This window comes from Aethalodelphis obliquidens, unplaced genomic scaffold, assembly GCF_003676395.1.
Source record: "Aethalodelphis obliquidens isolate GAN/ISIS:26980383/991018 unplaced genomic scaffold, ASM367639v1 scaffold4, whole genome shotgun sequence".
Taxonomy (NCBI): Eukaryota; Metazoa; Chordata; class Mammalia; order Artiodactyla; family Delphinidae; genus Aethalodelphis; species Aethalodelphis obliquidens.
Genome location: NW_020837948.1, coordinates 6,934,871 through 6,951,977, shown reverse-complemented (window position 1 = coordinate 6,951,977; position 17,107 = coordinate 6,934,871). Strand labels below are relative to the sequence as shown.

Here is a 17,107-nt window from a genome sequence, read left to right as displayed (position 1 = left end):
TCTGAAGGCTTTCCGTTTCACTCAACGTAAAAACAAGTCCTCACGCTGGCATCCAGGGCCCTGCAGGACCTCTGACCTCACCCCCTCCTTCCCACGCCAATCCAGCCACTGGATGGACTTATTCCCACCTGAGGGCCTGGGATGGGTCTTCCCCAGGTGACCTTGTGGCTAGTGCCCCTCGCCCACCCCAACACCTGGCTCACACAGCCCCTGCTTGGTGAGGCCTTCCCTGGAGTTCAGTGTTTAAATTCTGCCACCCACCTGCCCTGCCCGCCCTCATCCTCTGGGTTGTTCTCAGAATCACTTCTTGTCTTCTATGTTTCTCTTGTTGTTTATTTCTGTCTCCTCACTGGAATGCAAGTTCCATGAGACTGAGAATCTGTGTCTGTTTTGAAACCTGCTGAATGCCACGGCCTAGGACAGTGCTGCCAGGAGGTGTTTGTTGTGTGAGTGACAGCACCCTGCTTCCAACGTGAAGTGCTTTTCACCTGCAGACCAACCTTGGGGGGCTGGGGGGTGGTGGGAGCCTCGTGGAGGCTCGGGTGTAGGTTCTGCAAGGGCACCTCTGAGGCCACGCGGGCAGGATGCACCGGCCTATCTCAACTGCATCAGGAGGCCCTCCAGAATCAGTAATGGCACCCTTTGACGCAAAACATTTTGAAAAAAGGCCAGGAGCCAAGAGGACCATTTTTCACGCCAAATAGCGTCACCCAAAACTGTTTTGCACTAATGTGTCCTGTCTCACGTGCGAGAAAAGCATTTTGCAAACGCATATTAATTGATTTTTACAACATCCCTGCCAGACAGAGGAGGAATCGGTCCCCCAATTAAAGAAAATTCAGTTTCATGATTGAATCAGGCACAACGATGGAGTGTGGGGAGCCCCAGGGTGCCAGGGGCAGAGGAGAAACGCCTGTCTGCCCTCAAGCCAAGGCTTAAACGTGGTCACAAGTGGCCTCGTCACAGATGTGCTGGAGGGCGCAGCAGCCGCAGTGCCTGGGTTCAAATCCTCTGCCTTCTGGGCCCCAGCTGGGTGACGGCGGGCAAATTACTTAATCTTTCAGTGCCTCGATTTCCTCAACTCTAAAATGGGGATAAACGATATCCTTTTCATAAGGATTGTTGTTACTAGATAAGATAATGCAAAACCGGTTAACACTCAACAAATATGATTAGTGGTAACAAATGCCACAGCCCCTGCTGCCTGTCTCCTCCGTCTGAGTACTTGTGTGCCTGACTGGCCCCAGCTCCCTGTCACTCACAGCCCACAGAGGCCCCAGGCTGGACACAGGAGCCTCTGGAAGTGCTTGCCAGATCGGTCCTGGCCAACTGGGAGGAGGGCCCCTGCAGCGGTCCTTCACAGGCCTGTGGGTAGGACAGACTCTAGAAGCAGGGGTGCTTCTGGTGCAGCGGCCTTTGTGGGCCAGGGTGCAGGGGGTGGGAGTGGGTGGGACTGGGCCAGCTGTGCCCCCTCCTCTGGATACACTCCCTCCCCCCCAGCCACCGACATCCACGAGGCTAACACCTGACAAACTTGACGTACCACGGGGGCCCTGCTGAAACACTCTGGGCATCAGAGCGTCTAGAATTCCTTGAGTGGCAGTATAGCCTCGCTTGGCCTCTGAAGCCAGCCTTCTGGGTTCAATCCTGACCTGCCACTCCAGCTCTGAGATGCAGCAAGTCACTCTAGTGCTTGGCGCTCCTGGGCTTTTTCTGCACAAAGGGGCTAATGACCGTCCCTCCCTCATAGACTGTCGCAGGGACTAATGGATGCACTTAGAACAGTGCCAAGGCACGTGCTAAGCACTCAGTAAGCGTCGGCTCTTAACGCTGTTATTATTCCCCAAGAGTCATTATATGGCTTGAGAAGGAAGCGCTGCAACACATCACGGGCCCCGTAGCTGCTCTGCCCCAGAGCCCTGGGGCCTCTGCACCGTGTGCTGGGTGCTGGGTCAGCTCACACAGGAAATACCCCATCATGGGAGGGTTTCCCTGTGTGGGCCCCAAACCATTTCCTCAGCAAGCGACTTGTAGGCAGGGTAACAGGGCCAGGCCTGCTATGGTCGCCACTACGTTCCCAGGGCCCAGGCTGGCATTTGCTAAGCATGAATGCAAACCGGAGAGCAAATATTTACCTGTTGCTTCCATTTGGAAGCGTTTCCTTAAACTTGTGTTTACTCAGAGCTTCCTAACCTGATGGTTTTGGGACCTCACAGACCATGGCTGTCACATGGAAACCTCCTCCAGTAAACTGAGCCATGGCGCTGAGCCATCTGACACCTGCCAGGGGTGTCTCGGTCACTCTGGAAGCTCACTGTTCTCCGCAGAGACCGCAGGGACAGCTGCTGGTCAGGCCACTCACGCTGGAAGCAACCATACATCACAGTGCCCCCATCTGAGGGTTAGGAACAGGGATTAGGGTCGGGAGGCCATCCCTGTACATTTGGGGAGACCCCCGGCTGTGTCACTGTAAGGACCATCTGCTCTCCTGTGATGAAGGCCACCTCCCACACCCTGGGCATCTTGGCAGATGTTACAGAGCCTGCAGGGCCTCAGCCTTCTGAGCCACGGCTCTTCAGAGAAGCAGGCTTGGTCTAGTCCAACACAGGCATTTTAAAGTTGAGCTGCCTAGACTCTGGGCCTGTGCATATTTCATCTGCCCAGCTGCCCGGCTAGGGCTGCTCACAGAGGGGCTGTGGCCTGCAGCCTCGTGGCCGTGGATCACAGGCTTGGGCTGGGTGTGTGCCCTTCACGCCAAGCAAGATCAATAACCTCTCCTGACTTCAAAGGGAGGTGGGCACACAAGTGTGGAGGCTCAGGTGGGGCCACATGGACAGATAACCCCAGTGCTTCCTCCTGTGTCCATTTAACCCTGGTTCTGCCCTCCTCTCCAAAGCACTGCTGCCCAGAGACATTCATCAGCAGCCCATCTAGCTGCCTAGAGTCTTCCCTCCACCTGTCTCTGCTTCCCCTTCACAAGAGCTGCTTTCAAACTCTAATGAGGCAGTGGCTGGTAGGCAGGGAGGCAGAGAGGCTGGGAAGCTTGGGGGAATCTGGGAATGAATAATCCAAAGTGAACCATCAGCCTCTGAATGATGGAGGGCTGACTCTAGGGGACCGGGAGCCCTGCTGAGCCCGTGTTAATTTAGAGAATGCAAGGAAAACATTCAAAGTGGAAGCACATTGGCATTCCTCTTTGATTAGATGCAGCTACCGACTGCTTCTCCATCCAGCACACGCCGCTGCTCCCTCAGAAGCTACACAAGCAGCACTTAGAAGGTCTCCCACCACCTCCCCTCCTGTCTGGTAAGGGGTGTGTGTGTCCCTGGCTGGAAACAAGGGGGGCGGGTGAGGTGCTCTGTAATGATGGGGCTGCGGACAGTGAGACCCCAGGGAAAACTAGTAGAACTTCTGTGTGGGGCACAGTCAGTTAGAGAATCCATGGGGCAGACGACCTTTGCGTTTAGGGTAAGATATGCCAGGTTGCCTCCGAGCCTCCCTGTAGGTGTGACACCCGCTGCTCTCTTTCCAAATCCCCTCCTTTCCTCACAGCCAACGTCTTGCCTGTGAACATTCCACATTTTCTGTTTCTTCCCAAACCTGAAGCCCTGAGCTTCACCAGGAAGTGCTTCATTGACTGCCCCCCAGTTCACAGGATGGTAATTCTGTACGTGATCTAACCCTCAGGCCACCAGGGTCCCCAGAGAGGACAGGGCTGTACCACTGGTCATGACACAGCAGGGCCCCCGATTCAGCCCTCACTTTGCACCTACCCCGTTCCTCCAGGATGGGGGATGTGGTCCAGAAGACATGACCACCATTGTCTCCACGGAAAGAGAGAGCCTGAGTGTCACTTGTCCACTCAGCGCCCCCAGGGCAGCCTCAAGAGCTCTGTCGATGCTCTTATTTGACCTCTAGTCCTTTTCAACCCAGCTCCCAACCCACCGTTCGTCCTGTCTGAGCCAGCCACGGGTGGCCTCCACTGACCCTTAGATCCCGCACCGTGCCCTGTGCCCTGGGTGCTGGGCGATGGCAGCCCCACATGTGGTCAGATGCAGCTGCCGCCTGGACAGTGCTAGGCCTGGTGAGCTCCTCCTTGGCTGTCAGCCTGCACCCAGGTGTCAGCAGGGGGACCTCAGGGGAAGGGTGGTTTGAACACCCATGAACGGCAGTGTTGTTCCCAAGCCGTCCTGCCGTCTAGCACCAGCACTTTTCTAAGTACGCTGCACAGAGGTGGGCTTTGGAAGACTGGGACCAACCCCAGGGCTGGACACCAGGAAGAGGAGGCTCTGGATGTGCTCTTACTCGTGGGAGCTGAGAAGGGATTGCTACTGGATGGGTTTTGGGTCCGAGAGGAGAGCCTCTCTCCATGGGGGACCTGATCCCTCGGGGAGCGTGGGGACGCCTGTTCTGAGTGACAGGCCTGCTCCCTGGGGCCCCACCTTCCCCTATGGGCTGAAGCCCACTAGTCCTAAGGGGCTCTTTCCATGGTGTCATCGGAAGTGGACCTGGTAAACGTGTCTGAAAGCACCTGCAGCACACGGACTTCAGGATCCAGAAAGAGCACACAGTGAGGGGCACTGTTCTGCAGCAGCACGTGGTGAATGGCCCTCAGCGAGGATTTGGCCTCACTGACCCCTCCCTCTGCCCCATCCCAGAGTCACAGATCGTGGGGATCCTTCTGGATCTTGGCCTCTGGGGGAAGAACTGGAAACTCCAACGGGTCCCGTCTAGAGCAGGGTGTGTAGCCAGTGCCTAAGCGCGCAGGTGTGACTCTGCAGACTTGGCTCTGTGTTGGCGTCTGTATTAGCAGCTGTGGGCACGTCACGGGCCCCCAGCCTCCCCGACCTCAGTTTCCTTACCCTCAGAACTCAGGGGCGGGAGGAGTGCCCTGCCAGGTGCGGGTGTAGCGTCTGGCACGCAGCGTGTGTGCTCTGGAGAGCCGTCAGCGCCTCGCCAGTGGGGCTGTGTCTGCAGAGGCTCGAGAGCATTTGTGAAGATGAGTGAACCGAAGGAGGCACTCAGAGGGCCCGCCCGCCCATCTCACTGCCCCTCCTGCCACCAGTGGAAGGCAGAGTCCTTTGGGCCCCATTTCTACTCCCACCAGGATTCGATCTGCAATCCTGACAAGTGTACCAACAGTTGTGCCTGAAGCACCTGAAGACAAACGCCCATGCCGTCTGGAGCAGAGTGGCTCTCCAAGGCTCAGCTCACGGGTGCCTGGGGCAGCGCACGCACAGCCTCCCTCCCACCTCCCCTGGGCAGACCTTACTGCGGAGGATCCAGGAACGGGACCGCGCCAGAGGACTTGGAATCCTGGCCAAAGCCCGAAATGGAAAACCATTGCCAAGTAGCCCCATGTTTAAAGAGCACCAGAAGGCCACTTAATGCTGGCGGACAACTGCTCGGTGGTCCTCAGCTCATCGTCGCCCTCAGCCCCCAGGCAGGAGAAGCCTCAGGATTCACTGGAAAGTCTGCACAGAGGAGAATGAAACTGGTTTCCTGCCTGGACCTCTGCGGAGCCCTCCTGCAGGTCAACAGACTGGTAATGTACATTGTTTGTCCTAGTCCCAGGCTGGATGCCACGGGTCCAAGAACAAGAGCAGAGTCCAGAAGCGGAGGCAAAGGTCTGAGGCCCTCAGAACCCCACCAAGTCCTGTGTGCGCTGAGGCGGGAACTCGGGGCTTGGAGCACACGGCCGTGAGCAGCTTGCCTTCTACCCAGAATCGGAACATGTTCTCTTCCGTCAGTGGGGACACCTCCCGAGTCCCCATTTTACTGCGAAGGGCATTTGAATCCCAGTCGCCTCCTTGGCCTGGGGCCTCCCCCTTACAGCGTCCAGCCTGGAGCCTCCAGGGGGCATTTGGTAAGGACCCGTCAGATGCCGTAGTTATAAGGGGATCTACAGGTGGCTTTGCGCTCTCCCTCAGAGGGCCAGCTTTTGGGGAAAAACAAGTCCCACCAGGAGAGGGGTGAGTGAACTACAGCAGGGGTGGGAGCTGTCTTGGCAGCTCTCTGCCAACCCAGTGACCCAGATAACCCAATACCCCCGAGGAACAACGGCGGGCAGCTGACCCCGGCCAGTGTCACGCGTGGGCAGTAGGATGACCTCCACCACCAGAGAACCACCTGACTGTTCTGCATTCTCTCTGGGAACCGCTACAACTGCCTTGAACCTTTTTGCTTTGCTGAGATTTAGAAAAATCCATCGTGGTCGTTAATCCTTTCAACAGGTGTTTATCAAGCACCTACTATATGCCAGGCTGAACAGCCACCTTGTGGAAAGCTCTAGGCTTCTGTCTCTCTCTCCTACTCCCTTGTCCTCCAGCTGGAACAAAATGCCTCGGGCAATAACGACCTTGCCTGCTCTCAGACGCAGCCCCTACCTTCCTTCGCCCTCTTGCCTTCGGGGTTTGCTTCTGCTTCGTCCCTTCTGCTGCTTCCTGTGTTCAGGTACTCTTGGTCACGTGGGCTCCGCCCATACATCCACCACCTACCATCTTCCCTCCCCTCAGTCCCAGGCCCAGCAGGACTCAGCAGGGCCTGGGGAGGGGCTGGGCCCTGGGCCAGTGGGAGGCACCCTCAGCCTTTGGGGGTTGGAGAGTTGCTGAGTAATAGTCACCATAAGGTGAGGACCTGCGAGCCAGCAGGTGTGGCCGGTGCAGGGGACACCTGGATGGGTCACCAGGGTCTCCGACCAGCCCCTCACGTGCCGCCTGAATGCCTGTTTCAGGCAGGCAGCAGCAGCTTGGGCGTTCCTTGCCCTTCCCTTCTCCTCTCCCAGGAGAAGACAACTCCCTCCGCCTATCCAGGTCCGGTCTGCGCCCAGAGCCTGGCTCTCCATCCACCTCCTGCCAGGGGCCACCCTGGTGCTGGGGCTTGCGAGCGCCCCCAGTCCCACCCTGTTGGTTGCTGTGCCCATGTAAGCAGAGGCCTCGCCCCGTCGCTCCCCAGCACTCTGTTCCTTGTCTGGCCCACAAGCTGGGCCTACAGAGTGGTAGTGGCCAGGGAGGTCTTGCGGGGCGCTGTCACAGAGCCTGAAAGGAGGTGGCTAGACACGAAGGAAAGACCACAAGGCACAGGACAGTGATTTATGCTCCAAGTATCCTCCCCAGGGGCGCACAGCCCTGGGAGGGCTCACCTCTCAGGCACATACCAGGCAGGCTTCCTCCACGCCTCAGACCGCGGGGGTCTCAGGTGCCACAGAGCCCACACCACCCCCAGGCCACATCCACACTGACACGCGGGTGTTGCCGGTAGGACGAGGGGGCCGCGAGCTGGGGGGCAGCCTGCCTTGCTTTCTGGGCTCTCGCCGGGAGCCTGAGAGGCAGCCTCGGCATCTGAGGAACGCCTTGGAGATCTGGGCTCCGGACAGCTCCCCCATTCACGTCCCAAGCCTTCCCAGCACCTTAACCCCAGGGAGCAAGCTTGGAAATCAGTAATGTGACCTTCAGTGCTTAACTGCACGTTTAGGTCCTTGAAGTCCTCATAAAAGTTTTGCAAAAACAGTGAAATTTATGAGGACAATAAGGTACTATCCTGGTAAAAAGTTGACATTTAAATTGTTCTCATTTTATATCTTTGTAATGAAATTTTTTGTTTCCTCTGCAGCCATTTCTGAGTATTTACTAACGTTTCTGTTCTATGCAAAACTTCAAGTCAGGCTGGCTGGGTGGCACATGAGCATAAGACCCACAGCCTGGCCTGGAGTGCCACCAGGAGCTCTCACCTCAGAACAGGGAGAAACAAGGTATCCAGCCACCCTGCCCCTGCCTCTCCCTCGAAGAGGAGGGTCTTCAAAAAAAATCACCAAAGCGTCCTATTTTAATGAGTTTTCTTTGCAATTTGTATATAATAGATTTTCGATAACAACCTGTAACAAGTTCATTTTCTACTATTCAATTGCTCTGCACTGAGGCCATTGACAGCCTCCAGCTGGGATCTTTAAAAATGGAAAGTGCTTGAAAACTCAGCTCCAGACAATGCTAGAAAGTGGGACCAATAGGGCAGCTGTTAGCAGCAAACCACTGGAGATGGGAAAGAGGCCGTCTGGGTTTGAAAATTCCAAGGAGAAACTAGCAGAGGGCAAGCTGGCTGGTGAGCAGCAGTTCTGGCTCAGAACTCACCCCGCCGTGGTGTGATGCCGGGCGAGACTGTTTCACCCCAGAGTCCTGATACATGCGTGGGGGGCCCCATTTTACCACCCTGGCTCCCCACGGGGGTAAGGCACTCATTGAACACCGCCCCCCCCCCCCATCATGGGCTGCCAATGGCTTTTCCTGCCCAGCTGGGGCTGAGGGGTGAGCACGCCCTCGGCTGTGTTTCCACTTTCACAGAGAAGGGAGAGCCTGGAAGGACAGAGTTCAGGCACTGGAGCATCAGTTCCTTGGGACCTTAGACAACAGCCCTGCTCACTTTATCATCTTGACAGTCATCACTGGAGATCTGAAGCTAAAAGGGCTTCCAAGGTGAAGTCTGGCTTTCCCCGTGATGCTCAGTGCTCTCTCCAGCGCCTTATGGGGTATGGGGTATGGGGTATGGGGGGGGGGTGCGGGGGGAGGCAGGGTGTGCACCTGCAGTGAAGGGGCCTCACCACTCCCCAGCAGCTCCTGCCAGGCCCGCCGGCCGGCTGGGGTAGGCCCCCGCAGATCCAAGCAAAGTCAGCCTTCTCCTGGCCCAGCCCCTCTGTCTGAGATCTGCCCTCTGGGGCCCCACTGGTCAGCCATCGCTCCTCGTGACAGCCTCCTGACTCACTCCAAGTCCTTTGCCCCATTTGGGACCAGACCCTCCCAACATCTGTTCAGGACCCTTTCTCCTCCCCCTTTGCCCGGTTATCCCCAGTTCTGTGTGCAGGCCTCCCTGCCGAGCCTGCACCCAGTTATTCTCTGTCCCAGCTCCTGCTGTATTGGGTGGTGGTTCTGTTTCCCAACTACTACAAGCTCCCTGCAGGCAGGGCTTGGGGGTCTTGCTCATGCTGTGTCCCCTGCCTGGTGCTCGGGCTCTGGGAGTGTTGGTTGACCTAATGTTTTCCTCCTTCTAAGCTTCCTCATCTGTGTCTGCGCCTTTCCTCATGCGTGCTCTCCCTGCCCTGGCCGGGCTCCCCTAAAGTGTTTTGGTCGCCCGCCCGGCCCCTCACTCAGTGGACCCTGCACTCCACGTGCACCTGTGTGGAGAGAATGGGCCAGAAGCTCCCTGCCCAGATGCTCCCTCCTTTCAGAGCCTGGCCCACACCAGCACCAGGGCAGATGTGCCCAGTCTTCCTACGGTGCCCCAGTAACAGTGTTGCTGCCTTTTCTGGCGCTGGCCTGAGTCAGGGAGCTGGGGTCTCTGTGCTCAGTGGCTGTGATCCAGAGGCTGGTCCTCCCAGGCTTCCAGGGCCCAGCTTGGGGGTCTCAAGCTGCCAGGGGCTCCAGTTTTCAGCAGGGCATGCTGTGTCCTCCTCCGTGGGTGCTGGCTTTGTGATGTGGCCTTAGGTGGGAGGGCGATGGCCGCGGGGCCCGGCAGGGGCCTGTGCCAGGGTCTAGGAGGAAGTGCAAACCCACATTCCACACTAGTGAATTATTTTCCAAGGTGCACAGATTTGCACCAGGATGGCAAAGCTGACCTCCTGGTGTGGGAGTGGGGCAGGAGCCGTGGGGCTGAGCCTGGACCGCTCACAGCCAGGGGCTGCTGCCTCTGCTGGGCGTGTGGCTATGGGCTGAGGAGCGGGTCTGAGCATGACCCCTTGGCTGCACGCATAGCTGTTGGGAGTGGGGGTAATTAAGCAGCAGGCAGGCGACCTAACAGACTAACAGAACATGTGTCCCGAGGAGGCTGAACGGCCGGTCAGCGGCCCTGGGAGCAGGACGAGAGCTTTATGGGACAAGCAGCTTCTGTCTTCATTAAGGGAGCATTAGGCCCATGTGGGCATCAGGGGCTCACCTCACACCCCAGTCACTCATCCAGCAGATCAGGGGCGTCCGTGGAGGTGCCCTCTGGCCTGGTCTGGCCTGGCTGGTGCTCCCCCACCAGTGATCCCACCTGTGAGGCCCCAGCAAGCTGCTTCCTCTGCCCCCCCACCCCGGAGACGTGCTAAGGCCCTCCGTGACCCTTGGTGACACTGTGCTTGGATGCCTCTGCTTGCCGTGAGCACATGGTGAGCAAAACAGCCTCTGGCCTCTTGGAGCCTATGGACTAATACGGGGCCAGATGACAATAGTGTGGCACAGAGTGACGGGGGCTGGGAACACACAGACATCTTTATCATCACCGTCATCATCTCCATCATTGACCTAGCTGGCTAATGATTACTTAGCACCTATCATATACAAGGTATCATTCTAATCACTTTACCCATATTATCTCATTTAGTGCTGAGTAACCCTGTGTGGTGGCTAGTATACCCATTTTATAGTTAAGGCACTTGAAGCTTAGCTTAACCTCTGGTAAAGACCTGTCCAAGGTCACGCAGCTAGTAAGTGGCAGAACAAGGATCTGAACAAGGTCTGACTCAGTCCACACTCAACCACCAGGCCACAGTCTTATTACCGTGTAGAGATGAACCCAGGGCTATTGGCACACAGAGGAAAGCGTGTGGGGCTTGGTAGAGGAGAGAAATTAAGGAAGACTTCCTGGAGGACGAGACCATTGAGCTGGGACTTGAAATTCAGGGAAAACCACGGTGGGGACAGTGAGATTCTCCTTAATGGAGAATGCTGATGAGTTGCAACCTGTGTTTAAATGCATGAAATGTTTCTGGAACCAGGAATTTGGGTTCTCCTACCTGCTGGCTGTGTGACTTTGGGTTAGCTACTTAACTTCTCTGAGTTTCAGTTTTTTCATCTGTAAAATTGGGACATAATCACAGTGCTGACACATGATAAATGTCAGATATCATTTTATATGACTCAAGTAGTAAGAGCTCATTACTAACTAAAGCAATATTAACAAGCAAAAAAGCATTCAGATGGCACACTGACATTGGCTTCAGGGGCACTGAAGCTCGCGTGGAAACTTTCTGGAGCCCCTCTCTCCACTGGAGGTGAGGAGAAAGTCCCTGGCAGGGGGTAGTGAGACTCACAGCACCTTCTGATACCAGTTTCCAGTTCCTCCCTCCAGTGGCCACTCCAATTTAGCTGTTTTACGCCCTTGAGCAAACTAGGGACCAAGAGAGGGAATCTGTTTTCTTTGCCCCTTGATTTGCAAGTCCTGCATGAGGCATCACACACATTGGGGTTGGGGAGTCGTCACACTAATGGTCTTAGCATCCGCCAACACCGACACCAGCGCGCGCAGGTTACTCCTGCTCTCCAAACTCAAGAGACAAATATTCTCAGATAAAACTTCTGATAAACCCCATGCTATCTGAAATGTTGCTATTGACTATCCCAAACTAAGGAAATGAACAGAGTAGGATAAAGTGGTATCCTTACCGGCTGAATTTCCTGTCTGAACTCACGCTACATGGATAAAGAGCCGGACAGATTTGGGGGAGGGATGGTTGCCGTTGTTTTGCCATCACAGGGTGGCTGTGAGGGCTGACTAAGATAACGTGTCTGGCACGGCGTCTGGCCTGGGCAGGCATTATTCATTCCAGAAGATAACGACGTGCGAGGTGAAGCCGTAACCATCCTTTCATTACGCAGAAACAATGGCAGAAAAACAGCTGTAAATTCGCCAAGTGACCACCTCCTCTGTTTTACAGAGTTGCCCTGATACAGAGGTATTGCAGTAATCAGATTAAATCACTGTTTTCCTTCCTGCTTGCCTGGAGCTGAGGGAGGGCATCTGACTCTCACACAATCAGCTCCCTGCAGTCCCCCTGACACGGGTATTCCTCCTGGACACTGTGCACCTGTGATCCCAGATGTTAACACGGGAAGCCCTTTATCTTGCACCGCGAGCTGCGCAAACCCTTCCTTGGCATGCAGCACATTGCTCTCGTAGGAAAAGGACAAGTATTTTTCTAAAAAGCAGAAGGAACTTGTAATGAATTCAAAGTGAGAGAAAAATCCTCGTTTAAAGTAACATGTTTTTCCCATGCTCCCAACCCAAGCACTCAGAAAAGTGCAAAAACATGCATTATGAGAAAGATTTTTAAGCGAGCAACTTATCGAGATGAACAGACAGGCTGGCATGCACCATGCTTACCAGCAATCCTGGGGCCTGGGTCTCTGTCTCATAGCAGGGACGGGAGGTTCTGGGGCTTGTTAGGGATGGGGAGGGAGGAGTGGGGAGGAAGGGTGGGGGACACGTGCGGAGGGGACACTGTGTCTTTAGTTCCGAGATCAGCCTGTGGTTTGGAAAGCCAAAAGCAACCTGAAGAGAATGTTTGGATGGTAAACAGAGGAAGAGAGGGAGGCCACCCTCCTATTCCACTGCCATCACTGTACAGACATGGGTGATTTGCAGCCTTCCCACCTTCTGACAGAAAGAGGCTGACCTGACTTCCACGGCTAAGGGATCTGTCCTCTGCCCTCCTCGGGGGAGGGTCACCTGTTCTGCAAAGCCAGGAGGAAGGTGCAGCCCCATCATAAACCCGTTCAACTGAGTGCGGCAGCCAGCAGCCCTAGGGTCCCTGGCATTGCCCTCAGCCATCTGTAGACAATGGCAAACACCGGCCCAGCCTGGGCTACGCCAGCTGCACGAGAAGACGCGATTTAGGAGATCCACCCGCAACACCAAAAACTCATAAGTACAACCCACTTCTCCAGGGAAAACTCCCCTAGACCCGTCCCTTAATAGAGCGGCCGAGTCTGTGCCAGGAGTCACCCCACAGACCCTGCCCTGCCTGGTACTCAAGGATCCTGGCAAAATAGAGACTAAAAAATACAAGTTTAAAGCCTCAACTTTTGCCAGGCTGTCAGCGGCAGTTTTGAAAATTAAACCCAAGATGTTGCTGCTGAAATGTTTCAGATATTACTTTCCGAGTTTTCGGGAGATTTCTTTAATGCCTATTGATTTCTGGTTAAAAAGTTGTACCTATATGTCTCATTTCAATTTCCTAGTTAACATTCACTGAACCATAAATCCATTCCCAGAGCGATGGGAATTTAGAGTTCTTGTGACTTTGAAAGACCATTGATCCCGTGCGCTCCGAGTGGCTGACTGTGAGGCCTCTATGACAGGGTCCACTCGTGCTGCAGCTTCCTTAACGGCTGCGAGTTTACGTTTTATTGCATATCTGTTATTTGGGTTGGGCTGTGATGAATGGTTTGGCTGCCCGGTTCAAAACAAGTCCAAGGCGACAGCAGAATCTAATTTGCTTTAAAAACGGTGATTATAAAGCTTTTCAAATAATAATCCAGGAATGAGGGAAACAGCACATTGCTGTGCATGGGACATATGGCTGGAGGTGAAGCAAGGACTTCCCTCCTCTTCCACAGGCAGCTCCGCTCATAATGACCTTCACTAGGGAGGCCAGGGGGGGCTTCTCTTTCATCAGGGGTAACAGGGATGCTGCCATTTCCTTGAAAGTAGAGCCCTTAGCTCCTCTTTGGTCCCAGACCAATTCCCATGGAGCGGGCTCACGCGCTAGAGGCTTCTGGGGCACCGGGTACCAGGACGTTGCCTAAGCGGTGCCCTTCTCTGCCTAACGATGCCATCGTGGGACATCTGAGTGCGATGCTCAGTGTATCCCCCAAGTCCTTGAAGTCCAGCCTTGGCCCCCAGCTCTTAAAAGGCACTGATCTTTTTCGTTACAGTTCCTTTTTCAGAGGGGCTTGAGCGCACAAGGCACTGTCTCAGAGCTGCCCCCAGAGAGCATGCTGCTGCTTCCCTGACGTGGAGGGCGGCTCACCCTGCCATCTGCCCCGACATCTACTCTCTTTCTGTTCACGTCCTGTGGGAATAGCATCATCAAGAGGGGAAGCTGGATGGAGAGAAGCTTGCGGGAGGTGGATGCTGAGGACAGGAGGGGAGGGAGGGTCTCGTCCAGCGTGTGCAGGGCAGTGCCTAACAATGGGCTCTCCAGAGGGGAAAGAGCACACTTGCCCTTTTGCAGCATCTGTGTAGGTGTAGATTTCTGTGTTGTAAATACTCCTACTATGGCTGATTTAAAGCTACCAACCATTTCACTGTTTGCCTTGCAAAAGTCCTGAAAAAATCTAAGAATCGTCTCACGAGCTAGGTCTCTGGAGTTGCTGACACTTCCATACATTCTAAAATTTAGAGATTTATTTCATGGAATAAGCTCCTCAATCCACAAAGCAAACCCCTCCCACAGCAGATTGAGCCTACAGTCATTCACACCTTATTATGAACCACCAGATGCAGATATGGGTTTTAACCGTGGGCAGGAAGGAGGAGGTTGGGGAGCCACACCTAGTCACCGTGTATCAAGCAGAGCCCGGGAACTGGGGGTTGGACTCTGGGCCTTAGTAACAGGGACGTCGTGGACTGGAAAGGCACCGCCTGCGACAAGCTCAGGGACATTTCCCACGGGGAAGAATCGCACTCATTTTTCTCCTCTTAGGTCACATGAGTACCTCTTCTATCTGCCACAAGAGCTCTTCCTGCCAACAGATCACAAGGATTTTCAGGCCTTGTGAATGTTTGGAATAGCACACAGAGATGTCCACGAAGCAGGAATACCTTCCTGGAAAATGGAACTCCAGGTACAGGCTGGGGCCGGGGCCGAGGATGCCAGGACCTGTGGCTCAGGGTACTCAGGGCACCCTGGGGATCTCATCCCTGCTCCCCCAGTTCCAGGGCCTGCAGTTAGGAGCCGTGAGCTTGCAGGTCACGTCCAAGGGTGCCTCACACAGGGCACACACATTACCTGCTTTAAGCAGAGCCTGAATGCTGTCTGTCGTACAGGGACTTCAACTCTTTGGGGCCAAGAATGTCCCCTCTTGTCTCGGGTTAGGGCCCCCGCATCACCCTTCCCTCTCCTCTCCTGGTGAGCTTGTCTGCAGTTACCTGGGGCTCCTTCTTGCATCTCACATCTCTTGGAAGCCCTGTTCCAGCCCCAGCTACGGCTGGCGTGAGGTCATGTCTTGGGGCAGCACCTCAGGGAGAAGACCTGTGTCCTTCAGCTGCCCTACCCACTTGCCATATGTACTAGCGACCCCACAAAGGGTCCACTCCGGGCACCTCCTCCGTTTTCAGGTAGCGCACCCCCTGTCTCTTCTTCTCCAGGGATTCCCCTGCCTGTCATCAACCAGGACCCTTGCTCTTCATCATCCTCCACAGTGACTGTTCCCTCTCCTGCCTGGCCAAGCCTCCAGCACCCTCCTGCAGGGTTTACCCCCAGGTAGGGTTCCCTGATGGGGCCAGGCCACTGCCTGGGGAGAACCCTAACATCTGCGTCCCCCATGTGCAGTCACAGAATCCCCTAGCGATGTGAGGCAGTGCCCTCCTAACCGTGCTCACGTCGCAGTCCCGGGTCCCTCAAACAATAGCAACAGCGCGAAGCAACTTTATCCAAAAGGAGCAGAGCGAGTCCCCCCCCCCCCCCACCCCGATCCCTACCGTCCTTACTCTTTCCCTTAAAGCTCAGGCTTGTTGCAAAACAAATTCAACTGCTTTCACGTATAGAAGAAGCCAATCTTGGAAACAACCAAGGACAGACTCCAGGCCCCTGACACCATTTTGGAGCAGGAATGTCTGTTTGCCCACTGCGAGCCCCGACTGGGGCCTGACTTACGGAAGGCTGTGTAGAACTCATGGAGGGTCAGGAGGCCGTCTTTGTTGTCGTCATCAAATCGGAGGAGGTCGCCTGGTGAGCACCCCAGGAAGTCCTCTTCCAGGCCCTGCTCCTTCAGCATGTGCTGCAGGTGAGAAAGGGAGCAAGGCTAGAACCGGGAGTGAGCTCAGAGCTGTGGGCACTGCTGGAAAATGGCTCAGGCCAAGTGGGTGGGGCTGTGCTCACAAGCCTGTGTGTGTGTGTGTGTTCGTGTGTGTGTGTGTGTGTGTGTGTGTGTTCGTGTGGGGACTCCAGCAACAGCTCGGTGGGCCATGAGGAGCATCAAAATCTCTTTGGTATTATCTCGTTTGATTCTCTCATTTTATAGATGAGACAACTGAGGCTCAGAGAGGGAAGGGACTTTCCCAAGGTCACCCAGTGATTGGGGCCGACTCGGGATTAGCATTCAGGTCTGTCTTCTCCCTGCCTGGGCAAACAGACCCCAGACAGTCTGAGGTGGGAAGGATCCTGTGGTCACCTGATCTACCCCTTCACGTTGTAGATGGGGAAACAGGGAAGAGAAGGGGCCTGATCAAATACGCCCAGCAAACAGTGGCCGAACTCAGTGGCTCCCAGCTATGTAGAGCTGGAAGGTCACTGCTCCATCAGTGTTCCCCTCGCTGCCTCCACCAGCGCACTCCAATCTCAGGGCAGCACATCCTAGCCACAGCACTCCCCCCAGGAAGGGGAAACTGCCGTTCTACTGACCTAGGCTTGGGCCCCCGTCTCTGCCTGCCCTGTCTTGCCAGGAACACAAACCACTACCCTTAGGATTCTGTCACGGGGACCACGGGGGAGCCCCTGTGAACTCCTGTCTGGATGTGGCCTGGGCCACAGGGCAGAGGTCTCCCCAGCATGACCAGTCACCTTTTGGCATGTGTGTCTGGAACTAGAGTCTTGCAAGGAAAATGCTCAGAAGGACATCTCAGAAGAAAGAAAATGATTTTATTTTTGTGGGGAGAGGGGAACGGAGGCCTTTCCTCTTTATTTAACGGTCTCAGCTGGGCCTGCTATGTTAAATGCAATTTAATGTGATAATGTTAAAAAAATGACCCTTCACCAAGCAAGTAAGAGTGTTCAATACAAGGGCGATCAACCGTAACGCCCGAAATCAATCTTCCAAAGATGGAAATTTCCCTTTGTCTATTTCTGTATTGGAAGTTGATTAACTTTTCATAGGACTGACAAGTTTTTCCCGGACGCCTCTGATTCAGTGTCAAGGAAAGGCCCATTTCAGCTGGCCCCTGCGCGGCAGATTTATGAAATGTACTTTAAACACATTAAATTTTAAAGAGGAAATCATAGTCCAATTACCATGCTTGTTAATAGCTTCAGGTGCCTTGGGGCATGTCTCTGCCGGGTTAGAGCAATGCGCCCAGGAAGGTTCTGTTTACCTGGCAGCTACCGGGAGCCACGTGGGCCTGGGGCACCAAGAGCCCACAG

The 17,107-nt window shown here is 55.0% G+C and overlaps 1 protein-coding gene across 1 annotated transcript in view; it reads right to left on the bottom strand.

Moving 5' to 3' along the window:
- FSTL4 (follistatin like 4) overlaps window positions 1-17,107 on the bottom strand; it is a 437,526-nt gene that overhangs the window by 129,143 nt on the left and 291,276 nt on the right. Inside the window, exon 6 of the mRNA XM_027097696.1 lies at window positions 15,626-15,749. Within this exon, the coding sequence (XP_026953497.1) occupies window positions 15,626-15,749 (124 nt within the window). The remainder of the gene's footprint in view (window positions 1-15,625; window positions 15,750-17,107) is intronic.